General features: G+C 43.4%; 1 protein-coding gene across 3 annotated transcripts in view; it reads left to right on the forward strand.

The window, feature by feature from the left end:
* The window catches only part of LOC143986526 (NACHT, LRR and PYD domains-containing protein 3-like), a 262440-nt gene that overhangs the window by 226274 nt on the left and 20929 nt on the right, over nt 1–15237 (forward strand). For all 3 annotated transcript variants that reach the window (XM_077484883.1, XM_077484882.1, XM_077484884.1), the window contains exon 6: nt 1130–1273. In XM_077484883.1, coding sequence (XP_077341009.1) covers nt 1130–1273 — 144 coding nt within the window. The remainder of the gene's footprint in view (nt 1–1129; nt 1274–15237) is intronic.

Raw genomic sequence — 15237 nt, forward strand, 5'->3', positions numbered from 1 at the left:
AAACGCATGCTTTTCTGCGTGTTTTGTGTGACAATGCACATCACACTTGTGTTACCATTCATCTGCATCTTCATGTTTCTGAACGCACGCCAACCCGTAAGAAAACGCATGCTTTGCTGTGCATTTTGATAATGTGTGACAACACACACTGCACTTGCGATACCATTCGTTGGCGTCTGAACGTTTCTGAATGCCCGGCAACCTGCAGGAAAACGCATGCTTTGTCACACGTTTTGGAAACATGCATCGCGCTCGCCTTGCCATTTTTGCAGTACAAGCGTGACGCACGGTCGCAGCGCATTTCTGAAACGTGCGGCAAAGCACACAATTTCTGGCGGTTGATGTACATTCAGAATCATGCAGATGTAAATGCAGCCTGATTGTTAATGACACCCCAATCACGGTTATCAGACGCATGTTTTGTCATGTGATAAAACACGCTATAAACACGGATCCATCAAAGTCACATAGGAATGCTTCTCAGTAAAGTCACTTTGAAGTCGCACCTGGTCGCCGGGAAGTTGTAGAGCAAAGTCAAGCTGGAAGTGGCTGCGACTTTCATATTGTGCTGTGTGAACCAGAGCTAAATGGTGGTTCCCAAATATCACCTTCTACACAACTTCTGGTAACAATCACATCATTTACATCACATTAACCCTTTCCCTGCCCCCAATTATACCATTTATCACACAGAACATTTGGAGGGAAAGTTTCGTGTTCAGAGATGTGGGGGAGGGAAATAATGTCAGGGGTGTGACATCATCATCCCAACATTGGAGGGGCCAATTGTCTGCAGAAGTGGGCGGAGATGGGAATGTCTGGACTGCATTTTATATCTGGAACCAAAGTGGTGTTCCAGGATTTCCCAGAAGCTGAATGGAGACCCCTGTGTAGGAAGGCCGGAGACCCCGTATACATATCAGGGGCCTCCTTTAAGTTTTGTCTGGAGTGTGACTTCAAAGACCACTCATAGCCACCAATGAGAAGTCCTCATCAGGTCCAGTATGAGGCTGTAGATCCGGAGGGAAGGCAGCCATGTGGAAGGGAAATGTTGGGGTTACATTGTTATTCTTGGGGTCAGAGGTCATACATTCTTGGTGATAATTATTATCTCATTATTGGCTTTTAGATTTCATCGTTGTACTATTTCCAGTAAAGATTGTCCGGGAGAGGACAAAGCAGAAGAAGAAGATTCCTCCTCTTCAGGATATAATATGAAGTCGGATTCTCTTTCCTTTCTGATGAACCCGGAGAGTAAAATTCAGAAATTACAGTAAGAGAAATGTGTGATGTGCCGTGATGGGGAAATGTGACGTCTTGTGATTGTTCCCGTCTCTCAGTGTCTCCTTCTATCTCTGGGTGTCCTCCATCCTCACCCATGTAGAATCTTCCATCACCTGTCCTCTTCTCATGTCTTCTCCTCTCTCTGAGGGAATCTTTCTCTTTGTAATCTCATCCATGGGATTTGGGGTTCCCCTTATAGTAGAACAGTGACCAGGCTCTGTACATATGGAATGACCCTCCATATTCCTAACAAGCAGGAAATAGGATGGAATAGACCCCCTTAGGACTCGCTCACACGTCTGATGATTATGTAGAAGGAAGCAATGCTCAGTAACACTTCTATGACATTTATCATGTGTCTTCATTGTGTTTATCAAGCTCTGAAAACACTATAAGAATGCTGGAGAAATGTCCGGGGGAGGGGTTGTTCTTCTAGTGGGAGGAGCCTAAAGGGGAAGTGATGTAGAGGAAATGATCGCCTCTGATATGTGGATTTCGGATTTATTACAATAATTCTATAGAATGAAAACCAGCCGCCATGTCATTATACTCACTATCGCTCTCCTGCCCCCTGGAGGACAGATTTCCCGGTCTGAGGATAATACCCGCTTGGTGACTGGTTACCACATCTGTTTTATTTGTATGTGTCACAATAGCTGGGATACTCGGGTCATTAATAGTTTATTAATAATAACATGTAATATATCCTCACATAGAATCACAATATATCCATGTAAGAATGCACAGAGCGCCCGGCGACCCTCCTCTCCTTCATAACAGTATAGCAGCGGCTCTCCTAGTGTATCTGACAGGCGTGATGACGTCTCCACCTTACACGTTACGCCCTAGGCGGGGCTTCATCATGTATATTTGTGTTGTTTGTTTAAAATGTGTAAATATTAACACTTTTAGGTTTAGGGAGTCTCACTTCTAGTGCTGCACAGCTATCTTTATACTTATCCTGTAAGGGAGGTGTCACTGCACATCGCCAATCATAAGTGGCTGACCACAACGTAGGTTTTTTGATGTACATAGTATGCTAAAGTTTGGGTGGTCTCACTCATCATGCTGCAATTTTGGGCACTTTGACAATATCTTACTTATATTGTTTTTTCTCACATTGTAATATTCCTGTATAATTGTGCTGAAACACGTGTGGATTGTTTAAACATTTGAAATACAAATCCTATTTTTAGGTTTAGGGAGTCTCACTTGTAGTGCTGCACAGTTGTCTATCTATGTATTTGGTGTTGGATTTTGTGGATGAATCCTTCTGTGTTCAGCTGATTAGTATATATAATTGGAAGAGGTTTTTGGCTGTGCAGTGACACATTCCCTGCCTGGCACTGTCAGTATTGCCGGCTGGTTGGTGATTTTGCCGGCACACAGAAGCTATTGGAGTTACCACACGGCTGTTCTGTACAACCAGAAGTGACCGGAGCTGCTCTGTCCTACTTCTCTATTATTTCCCAGTGCATTCTGGGATACCGGAGCCTCCGCTGTCTGTCCTCCAATGCCCAGCGATTATTGGACATCACCATGAAATGAATGGAGGCGACTGACAAGCGTGGATGTCTCATGACGGCGACATGCGGCTTCATTTATAACACGACACAACGCTACCGCTCCTGTGTGACCAGCACTGTGTGCCGCCATTGTAATATTCATGACAGACATGCAAGGTGGTTATCAGGCTTTAGAAATGCTGAATAAATGTCACATAATCACATGGTACTGACACACGTGTGACCGAGACCTCACTGACCTCTGTAGCTACAGACACCACGGATCAATTCATCCTCAATTTTCACAAATGTCCAGTGAGGTCCCTCTGGTGGGTTTCAGAAATCTACTCCCCCTCCCCCTCCTCAGTCATTCAGTTATGAAGGGAAATTGCAGCTTGAGCTACTGAGCTCTGTAAATAACATGGATTGTACAGTGATCCGGGAAGGACAGGCAGGTAAACATGTGGAAAAGAGATTTCAGCTCCACCTGCTGGCTGAAAATGAAAATGCTAATTATTTATATCCCATATTTCATATTTGCAAATCTATGAATGGAATGTTTTGTCCTGACCATAATAAAGACAGAAAACACGATCCATTCCTCTGAAGACAAAGACCTCAGACAGTTCTCACTTCTGTACAAAAGGCCGTCCCATAACCAATACAACTCATACTCCAGAAATATCATCTGTCATTGTCTCCCTTCTGCAGGATAGGAGTTATAAATCCTGGAAAGTTACCCCTCCCCCATCACTAGAAGAAATCATGAACATCCCCAACTCCCATCCCCTTTATGAGTCCTTGTCTGCCATAAAAGTCCCAAGTCTTCCTCTGCCAATGGCTCCCCCTGCTGTGTCTGAGCCAATGAGGAGGGAGAGAGCCAAGAGAGCCTCTGCTCTTGTGTACATTGCTGGATGGGGATCAGGCTCAGGTAAGTATTGGGGGAAATACATTAACCAGTTCCTGACCAGCCGCCACAGTTGTACTGCGGCATGTTGGCTCTCCTGTGTGAATCACCATCATTGTATGCCGGTCACGTGTGTGGGTATGGGGGGTCCCCACAATGATTGGATTGATTTCTGAACTGATCAGTCTACAGGCCCAGGTCAATGATTTCTGGTCTGGACCTGCTGATCGGTTCTGGTGAATGGCAGACTGTCCTCTACATGTGTAATGTAAACACAGGCAGAGGAAGTGATGTCATCTCCCCTCGTGGAGCCCTTTTAGTTTCCAGCAAGTGAGGAGAAGACATCTACTGTGAGTACACCAACACTACACTGACACCAGGACATGTAGGTACACATTTAATCCCTTGATCACCCTTCAGTTAACCCTTTCACTCCCTGTCACAGTGTCACCAAGTGCAGTTTTCAGATTTTTCACTGGTCACTGTATTGGTGTCCCTAATCAGTTTTAGGGCAGTTAGTAGTAGGCCCAGGTAGGTTTAGGGTACTCCCCATTAACCCCCTATTAAAGGTTTAACCCTCTGATCACCTCCCCCCAAGTTAACCCTTTCACTCCCTGTCACAGTGTCACTAGTATAGTGTACAGATCTCTTTTCTGACCACTGTATTAGTGTCACGGATGACATCAGTTTTGATCTGATCAGATCTATATTAGCGTTCCCAATAGTATAGTGTTCCCAAAAATGTGGCGTTATTAGAATCAGCCCAGATACCTGCCAGCACCTGCATTTAGCCCTCCGCCCAGCCCAGCCCACCCAAGTGCAGTATCAATAGATCACTGTCACTTACAAAACACAGCACACAAAACTGCAGCTTTAGCAGAGTCATGCCTGATCCCTGCTAGCACTAACAGTTCATTTTTTGTAGCGATTGAAGCAGTCGCTGACAACCAGGTGCTCTTTTACCTGTTAGTCCCACTAGCTGTACCTAAATGTATAGCATTGAAGAGACCTCACTGTCAGATTCAGGCTCAGTATACAAACTGGTAGAGAGAATCCTGACAGATAGCTCTGATGATGGGGTACTGGTCCCTGCTAAGGTCAGGTGTACCTGACTGGTGCGGTGGCTAGCACAAGAAGTGCCCCGCAGCCACCAAGAATTCAAAGAAAGGCCCATAAAGCCCAGAGTGCCCTTCCTGATGTGTTTGCTAATCCTGATTAGCAGCCCATCACTTCTGGAGTGCCCGTACCTCCCCCATTCATTGGCCAGCCCAGAATTCAGGTGGAAATAGCAAATTTTAGTACCCTTGACTAGGGATGAGCCAAACTCCCCCCCAGTTCGGTTCTCACCAGAAGTTGCGAACACGCAAAAAATTTGTGTGAACATGCAAACACCATTGGGACATGAATGTGAAAAATAAGAACTGCTCATTTTAAAGGCTTATATGCAAGTTATGGCCATAAAAAGTGTTTGGAGACCCGGGTCCTGCCCGAGGGGACATGTATCAATGCAAAAACATTTTTAAAACGGCCATTTTTTCAGGAGCAGTGATTTTAACCGCTTGTTGACCAGTGCACGACGATATACGTAGGCACAATGGCACGGCTGTGCAAATGGACATATAGGTACGTCCCCTTTAAGATGCGGTATTGTGGGTGCGTGTGCATCTGCCACATGCTCTGTGCCCGCGGGACCCCTGGACTCGATGTTCGACTTTGTCCAGCGATCGTGTCACGGACCAGAAGAACGGGGAGATGGAGATGTAAACAAGGCATTTCCCCATTTTGCCTAGTGACATGACAGAGATCTACTGCTCCCTGTCATTGGGAGCAGTGATTGCAGCCTTGTCCTAGGTAGACCATCTCCCCATAGTTAGAATCACTCCCTAGGACACACTTAACCCCTTGATCACCCCCTAGTGTTTAACCTCTTCACTGCTAGTGTCATTTATACAGTAATCAGTGCATTTTTATAGCACTGATTGCTGTATAAATGACAATGGTGCCAAAATAGTGTCAAAAGTGTCCGATGTGTCCGCCATAATGTTTCAGTCATGATAAAAATTTGCAGATCGCTGCCATTACTAATAAAAAAATACTAATAATAAAAATGTGATAAATCTATCCCCTATTTTATTTCCATGGTTTTTATTGAAGAATTACTGATTACAGAAGAATTCCATTTACAATCTTAACAGAATAAGTAGTACAACAATTATAACAATGAACAGTATGAGGTGGTCTTAATTGTTGTGGGTAATCTACTTTCAAGATTTTTTTGCCCCAACATATATTCTGCTGCTTTAGGAATTACCAGGATCTATCCCATGGTCACAGGGATAAGGGCACCCCCAGACACCCCTTTTGGGGGCACACTGTGTCTTCAGGGGGCACACTCCTCCCTCTATTTTACTTATATAGTCTCATCTACTAAGTACATAGTGAAAATGGAGCCAGGATCACTGGATCTTGAAAGTACCGACACAACAAGGTGAAGTATGAATAAGGAAAAGAATAGACAAGATAACAACAAAAAATAAAAATGAAGATGAAAAGTAGCGTCCGCTCAGTGAAGACTATTTCTGAACAGGTCTCTCCTGGGCTTTGGAGAAATTCTTCCAAGAAGACCAATTGGACTGATATGCTTGGTATGTCCCCTCTCTGCAAGCTATTATATTGTCATATTCAGCAATCATCTTCACTTTAATTGAAACCTCAATCAGTTTAGGAATTTTGCTGGACTTCCATTTGCTTAGGATAGGATAATAGGATAATAGGATAAGTGTAAATATGGATCTAATGGAGCAGGGATGATCCGCTGTGTTTAAACTCAGAATGGCTTGTTCCACATTAGATTTACACTTACTTTTGTCACTTTTGAAATCGGGTTAAATACATCTGACCAAAATTTACGGAGCAGAGGGCAGGCCCAGACCACATGTAAAAGAGCACCTACCTGCCCCCCCCCAGCACAGATTGGAATTGTCCCTTGAGAATTTGGCTACAACGTATGGAGTAAAATACCATCTCAGCATAAGTTTCTGATTTAATTCTTCATAGTTTGAGCATCTAGAGTACTTATAGTTGCATTTAATGGCTTTTTCCCATTGAGCTTCCGAGAAAGCCTTTCCCAACTCTGTTTCCCACTTTAGTATTGGATTATATTACTGAAAGACATCTTTAGAATGAAGAGAATTATATATTAATGTTATACCTTTAGCTTTGGTGTTGCAGGACTGAAGGAATTTCCATATTTCTTCTATGATGGGGATATGTGTCACTTTTATGCTTTGAACCAAAGAAGCGATCTGTGTGTAGGTAAAGATTTCTGTGTTTGGGATTCAGAATTTTTGCTGAATGTATGTGAAAGGCCTTATTTTATCCCCTGTGGTGAGATCTGCTATATTACTTATTTTGTTCTCAAGCCATTTATTCAATGCTATGTTAGGGATTAACCATTTGATGGATTCCAGAGGAATGGGGACTTTGACTATTGGGTAATGTGCTGAACCTTCTAAGCTGATCTCAGGCCATGCCCTACATGCTGCTTGAATTGTGGGGTGGTCTGTGGTTTGGTTAGCTGTAGGTATGACAGAAGCCATGAGAAATGAAAGGGGTGAAAGTGATTGAAATCTAGTAAGTTCTAGTTGGCACCATGGTTTGACGACTGGTTTAACGAACCAATTTTTAATCTGGTCAATAACTAGTGCTGTGAAATAATCCTTCAGTATTGGCAGGCCCATACCCCCTGCATTTTTATGTTTATTTTGTATGAAAGGAGAGCACCTCGCCCTGTCCCCCCCCCCCCACAAAACCCAACAGTTGTTTTTGTATTGTTGTAAAGAAATTAGTGGGTATTTGAATTGGCAGTGCTCTAAAGACATAACGTATTTTTGGAAGTTTTAGCATTTTATATGCTGCTAACCGTCGGGACCAGGATAGGTAAAACTTTTGAATACTTGAGAGTTCTTTCTGGCATTTGTCAATGAGTGGTACATAGTTTTCTTGGTATAATTTAGAGAGTGGACATGTGAGTTTGATACCCAAATAGGTAATGGACGGTGTGGTCCATGGATATGGGAGAATCTCTTGTAAATGGTTTTCTACTCTTTTGTTTATTCTTATGCCTAGTATGTTTGATCTCATTGTGTTTACTTTGTAATAGGATATTCTGCCAAATTGTTGGAGAATACTGTGGGCTGCAGGTAGAGATTTGATTGGGTTAGAGAGTGATAATATTACATCATCAGCAAATAATGTCATTTTATGCTGGTACGATTGTGATGCTATGCCTTGTACGGAGTGGTCAGATCTGATTTTCTCTGCCAAGGGTTCCATTATTAGTGCAAAAATTAATGGGGACATGGGGCAACCCTGCCTCATTCCGTTCGTGATTTGAAATTATTTGGAGAACATTCCCTCCGTATACACATATGCTGACGGGGAGGAATATAGAGCCAGTGTTGCATCTTGTATCAGGCCGGAGAAGCCAAACTTCCCCAATACCCCTCTAAGGTACCCCCAGTGTACTCTATCGAAGGCCTTCTCTGCATCCAACGTGAGGAGCAGAGAAGGCTTTCTTTCTTTTTCCGCTATATGTAGAAGATTAAGCATTCTCCTAGTAGCGTCTGTCGTTTGTCAGCCCAACACAAAACCCACCTGATCATAATTTATTAATTGGGGCAGTATATTTGTCAATCTGTGTGATAATAGCTTGGCGTATAACTTCACATCTGCATTTAACAATGAGATGGGCCTGAAGTTTTGCGGCATGTTAGGTTCCTTACCTGGTTTGGGCAGTGTAATAATTGTGGCCGTGAGCATTTCTGAGGGAAAACCAGCTACAGCCGTGGTAGTGTCAAATACCATTTGTAGGTATGGTGATAAGATGTTACTAAATAACTGATAATATTCTGAAGAGTAACCGTCTGGGCCTGGTGACTTATTATGTGGAAGGGTCTTTATCATTTGTTCTATTTCTTGGGTCGTTATTGGTTCAATTTGTCTAAGTCTGCTTGGGATACAGTAGGTAGATTCATTGATGTCAGGAAGTCCGCAATTATATCATCATTGGGTTGGGGATTGTCTTGGTCATTTTTAAGATTATACAATGCTTCGTAATAATCACTAAAGGTAGCCACAATTTATTTTGGGTTTGTGACTTTTATTTTAGTTTTAGGGTTCCAAATATAAGATATTTTCTGTGTGGGTATTTTTTCCTTTAGTTGGTTTGCTAATGTTTTCCCAGCTTTATTGCCACATCTGTAAGTACGAGCTTTTAAAGAGCGAAGCTGGTGGTTATGTTGGGCTATCAGGTGCGTTCTCAACTCTTGCCTAGTGATGAATAGTGCATCTCTAAGTTTTAGGGAGGGGTTTTGCTTATTAATAGTTTCTAAGTGTTTTATCTTAGTCAGTAGCTCGTCCAGTTTTTGTGATGGTTGTTTTTTAAATTTAGCGCTCATCTGAATGAGCAAACCTCTAATATAAACTTTATGTGCATTCCACAGCGTGAAGTGATCGCCAACCGAGGGAGCGTTAATGGCAAGAAGTGCTGAGCGTATAGCTTCTAAATTTGCAGGTTGCGATAATATGTAAATATTATTATGCCATCTGTTTTCTCTGGTTTCGGCTCAGTGATCCCCACGCCAATGGAAATTGGTGCATGATCAGACCACGTAATACAATGTATTTCTGATTGGTCACTTTTTTGCAACATAAATTTGTCTACCAAGAACAGATCTATGCGAGAATATAAGCATTTGAAAAAAAAGAAAAGTCTTTCTCTGATGCGTGCTGGCATCTCCATACATCGTAAAAACCCAACAAAGAGATGAAACGGTCCAAAGAAACTCTTCTATGTCGGGATTTAGATCCATCAGAAGCGTCCATCTCTCTCTGTCAGGAACAGTATTGAAATCTCTGCATAGGATAGTAGATTCTTGTCTCATTGAAGATACTTTCTTCCATATTTTATTCACAAAATTTAACTGCTTTGTGTTAGGTAGATATATGTTAACCAAAGTATATACAGTATTGTCAGTCTCACATACCAGTATTATATATCTGCCTGAACTATCCATATGAACATCCAGTTCTTTAAATTGGACTGAGTCTTTGATAGCAATAGCTACTCCCCCTTTTTTTTGGGGCCGTTGGCCGTGTAACATGTGGGTATTTACGGTGCTGAAAAACTGGGGATTTGAGAGAACAGAAATGGGTCTCTTGTATGCAAAAGATATCACTGTTAAGCTTAATAGCTTCTCTCTGCCATCTCTTTTTTGAGGGCTATTCAGTCCTTTAACATTGAGTGAAGAGATATTGAAAGGCATCCTATGGTGATTAGTGGGGCTGATTTACTGCAGTTATGTTTATATTAGCGTATTACATGTTACCTGTCACAGGCGTGTGGCTGGGTTTCCCCAGAAAGCGAGGTTTTGGTAGGTGTTGGAGTGATGACTGCTGAGTCCGGAAGGTAGTTATAGGAAGTCTCCTGGATTACTTCTTAGATGATGGTTAGTAAGAGAGAAAAGGAAAAGAAAGTAAAAAAAAAAGTAAAAATTAAGTGAGGTAAAATGTAGGTGGATTAATCGGTTGTAACACACCAGAGTAACAGGTTGCAATTCTGGTTAGAATCTGTGCAGTAAAACAACCACTCAACTTAGGGGTTTAGGTAAGGGGATAAATCAACATCGCCATCCCCTGGGCCAACAGAGTTAATGAAGGTAGTGACTTACGAGCCCAATTGTCAGCCAGTTTCAGCGTCTGAATCCTCTGTTAGATATGGGAGTTTCATCCCATCCCCTTCCGCGGTGCCAGTGGGAATGATATGCCAGTCTCTCATGAGGCACATGCCTTCCTTGACGCTAGCAATTATATGGTTGTGTCCATCCTTAGTTATTAGCAGCTTCGCTGGGTATATACATCTGTACACTATCTTGTTGTTGTTCAGAGGTTTTGTGATGCTTGCCAGTTGTCTATGCTTGCATAGTGTATGCCGACAGGTCTGTGAAGGAGAGGTCTTGCAAGTCAGGGGGTATATTGTCGCGGTGCCTAACAGCGGCTATGAATCTGTCCTTAGTATGAAAAAATTTAATCCTGACTATGGTGTCCCTGGGCAGGTGTGATGCAATGTGTTTAGGCCTGGGAAGCCTGTGGATGCGGTCCACCATTAGATTTTCTATAGGTGAATCAGGAAGCACTGATTTCATCACCATAGAAAAGTATTCTTTTAGGTCAGGAGGTTTTATTGTTTCAGGTATTCCCCTTATTTTAATGTTATGCCTCCTGGACCTATCCTCTAAATTTGCCAATTTCAGTTGCATCTGCAATATCTCGTTGTCCCTATCATTGTGGGCATCCACCAAGTCATTGAAAGTGGAGGCGAACTCACCCATTTTTGTTTCCACTTGAGAGACTCACTTGTTGACTGCTGATATTTCTGATTTAATTTGGCTGGTTAGTGCCATTGTGTCAGCATGCAGAGTGGATCTTAAGAACACTAACATGTATTTTAGTGTGGTGTCCATTACTGGTTTGTTTGCTGTGGGGAAGTCTGATATAGATTCCTGCAGTTCTCTTGTGTCATCTAAAGAGGAGTCTAAGCTTACCTCCAAGCCGTTCGGATCTGGCATTTCATTCAGCTTCTGTTTACTTTTAGCTGGACGATGCCGATGGGGGTGAGGGAAAGTTCTCCAATCCCTGCTTGTTGTGATTGTGGCCAAGTTGGGAGCCTGTGGGCACGCTGCGCTGTGTATAGGAGCTGCGTATGTCTCCCCAGTGCCTGTCGCCGCCATCTTGGTCCGTGTAACTGCGCTGCATGGCAAAGAAATCAGGCATCTTTCCCGGTTGTTTTACCCCTTTCTTTTGTGGGATGTCATTTCGGAGGTTCACTGGACCTTGTAGTGCAGTCTGTGCGCTGAAACAAGGCTGTACATCGCTGTATCGACCTCCGTTGGCCCTCAGTGGAGAGGAGCTGTTTTAGAAAGCAGCCATCTGCTCCGCTGGCTAGCCACTCCCCCCATCTATCCCCTATTTGGTAGACGCTATAACTTTTGCGAAAACCAATCAATATATGCTTATTGCTATTATTTTACCAAAAATATGTAGAAGAATACATATCGACCTAAACTGAGGAAAAACATATATATATATATATATATATATATATATATATATATATATATATATATATATATATATATTATATATATATATGTATATGTGTGTACGTACAGGATATGTCTGAGGCTGTGGGCATGTAATAGAAGATGTCAAGAAGGTAGAGGCTGTGGGAGTGGTACAGGAGATGTGAGAGGCTGCGGGCATGGTACAGTACATGGAACAGGAGATGTCAGAGGCTGTGGTCATGGTACAGGAGATATCAAGGCTGAGGGCATGGTACAGAATATGTCAAGATGTCAGAGGCTGTGGGCATGGTACTGGAGATGTCAGAGGCTATAGGCATGGTACAGGAGATGTCAGAGGCTGTGGACATGGTACAGGAGATGGCAGAGGCTGTGTGTATGGTAAAGGAGATGTCAGAGGCTTTGGGCATGGTACAAAATACGTCAAGATGGCAGAGGCTGTGGTCATGGTACAGGAGATGTCAGAGGCTGTGGGCATTGTACAGGAGATGTCAAGGCTGTGGGCATGGTACAGAAGATGTCAAGATGGCAGAGGCTGCGGGCATGGTACAAAAAATGTCAGAGGCTGTTGGCATGGTACAGAAGATGTCAAGATGGCAGAGGCTGCAGAAATGGTACAGGAGATTTTAGAGGCTGTGGGCATGGTACAGGAGATGTCAGAGGCTGTGTGTATGGTAAAGGAGATGTCAGAGGCTGTGGGCATGGTACAAAATATGTCAAGATGGCAGATGCTGTGGTCATGGTACAGGAGATGTCAGAGGCTGTGGGCATTGTACAGGAGATGCCAAGGCTGTGGGCATGTTACAGAAGATGTCAAGATGGCAGAGGCTATGAGCAAGGTATAACAAATGTCAGAGGCTGTTGGCATGGTACAGAAGTTGTCAAGATGGCAGAGGCTTCAGGAATGGTACAGGAGATATCAGAGGCTGTGAATGAATGAATGAATGAAATACTTGTATAGCGCACAATGCCAACTGAATCGCCTCTAGGCGCTGTGGCGAGCTTTGATCATCTGCTAAAAGAGGAAGGTCATGAGTTTTTTCCTAAAAGCCAGGTGATTTTCTTCCAGGCAGATGTTGATTGGTAGAGCATTCCATAGCCGAGGCCCTTGGACAGCGAATCTCCGATCCCCCTTTGGATTTATACCAGGCATTGGGCACGAGGAGGATTTTTTTGTTGGCTGATCGAAGACTGCGGTTTGGTGTGTAATGATTTATTTTCTCCATTAGGTATTGCGGAGCTTCTCTATGCACACATTTGTGGGTGAGGCAAAGGGTCTTGAACGTGATCCGATTTTTTACAGTTAGCCAATGTAAGCTCCTCAGGGAAGGAGAGATTGATTCCCAGGGTTTTTTTCCTGTTATCAGCCTTGCCGCCGTGTTTTGGATCAGTTGTAATCGCGCAAGTTGATATTGTGGTAATCCTATGTAAAGCGAGTTTGCGTAGTCCAATCGTGAATTAATGATTGTTCCAACTACCACTGCTTTGTCATTCTTTGGGATAAAAGGGAGGAGTCTGCGAAGCATGCGTAGCAGATAGTGAGATCCACTGACTACAGATCCTATTTGCGCATTCATTGACATTTGTGCGTCTAAAATAACCCCGAGACTCTTCGCTTTGGTCTTTGGGGAGATAGTCTGCCCAAAGACGGTTGGTGGAGACCAGGAGATTTTGGTTGCGGGCTTATGATTTGGGTGTAAGATAAGAAGCTCTGTCTTTGATTCATTCAGCTGGAGGGAGTTAGTGGTCATCCAGTCCTCTATTGATTTGAGGCAGTTTTCAAGTTGTTGTTGGTGTTCTTTTTTTCCATTGATCCGGAAATAAAGTTGCGTGTCGTCAGCGTAAGAGTGGAAGCAGAGATCTGAGCATCTGATGATTTGGAGGAGTGGGCGAATGTAAATGTTGAAGAGAACGGGTGATAAAGGAGAGCCTTGAGGGACTCCGCAGGTGACTGCCCGAGTTTCGGAGAGGAATTTTCCTAGTTTCACTGTCTGTGACCGATTTCCTAGGAAGGACGCGAACCATTGGAGATCTATGTCTTGGACTCCAGCTACTTCTGTGAGTCGGGCGAGTAGAGTATTGTGATCTACTGTATCAAACGCTGCACTTAGGTCTAGCAGTACGAGGAGACACGGCTCTCCGTCATCTGCCGCTTCAAGGGCGTCATCCCAAATCTTGAGGAGAGCTGTTTCTGTTCCATGACCCGGGCAGAAGCCTGATTGCAGCGGGTCCAGGAGTTTGTGAGTATCCAGGTGAAGTTGTAGCTGATGTACTACAGCTTTCTCCATGATCTTAGAAATGGTGTTGAGGCTTGTAATTGGGCTACGGTTGTTTGGATCCTGAGGGTCTAGGTTTGGTTTCTTGAGTAGAGGTTTGACAATGCCTTGTTTGAGGATGCTGGGAACAATCCTTTTGTGGAATGATCGGTTTACGAGGTGGGTTATGGTTGGAGCCACGATGTCGGAGCATTCTTTCAGTAGTTTTGTGGGGATGATGTCAATAGGTGAGGTACTGTCACGCAGTTTATTAATGATGTTTTTTGCGGTGTCTACGGTAATTGGGGATAGTGAAAATTTTATCTCTTTATGTATTTGCTGGCTGAGGTTGGATGTTTTCTTCTGACAAATTGTTTCCCTGATGGTTTTGACTTTATCAATGAAAAAATCCGCCAGTTTGTCACAGTAATCCTGGGATTCGCTTTCCAGGGGTTCTAGGCACACCGGATTCATTGATTGATTGATTGATTAACCAGTTTAAACAGTTCCGGTGGTTGGTTTGCGGCCATTGAGATTGTATATGAGAAGTGGTCCTTTTTGGCTTTGAAGATTGCTTTCCGATAATTCTCTGTGAGACCTTTGTAGTTAAAGTGGTTTTCCTCTGTGGTATTTCTTCTCCATGTTCTTTCCGCTCTTCTGCGTTCTTGCTTTAATATGGCGAGGGAGCTATTAAACCATCCAGAGTTTTTCTTCCCGATGAGAGCCCTGCGTTTTGGTGCTACCGAGTCTGCTGATTGCAGCAATGCCCTGTTCAGGGAGTTGAGTGTTTCCTCCATAGAGTGGTTTAAGGTTATTGTAGTTATCTTGTTGGACAGAGTGGATTTGAAGGATTCAGAGTAGTTTTTTATGCGATCTGGTCCAGTGCGTTGTTACAGGTTTCCGTTTTTCATTGGTGATGTTGGTAGCTATTTTGAATTTGATGGCGTGGTGAGTTATGTTGTCGAGTATGTTGACGTCAATGTTCTGTTTGAAAATGAGGTCCAGGGTGTGTCCTGACCCATGCGTGGGAGTCTTTATCAGTTGCTGTAGACCCAGTTCTTCTAGTTGATTGATGCAGGCAGTCGTGATGGGGTCTTTAGGCTCGTTTGCCCAAAGGTTGAAATCTCAGAGTGCCAGGAAATTTT

This window comes from Lithobates pipiens, unplaced genomic scaffold (assembly GCF_037356315.1).
Source record: "Lithobates pipiens isolate NorthernLeopardFrog02 unplaced genomic scaffold, aLitPip1_a1.2 Scaffold_167, whole genome shotgun sequence".
Classification (NCBI taxonomy): Eukaryota; Metazoa; Chordata; class Amphibia; order Anura; family Ranidae; genus Lithobates; species Lithobates pipiens.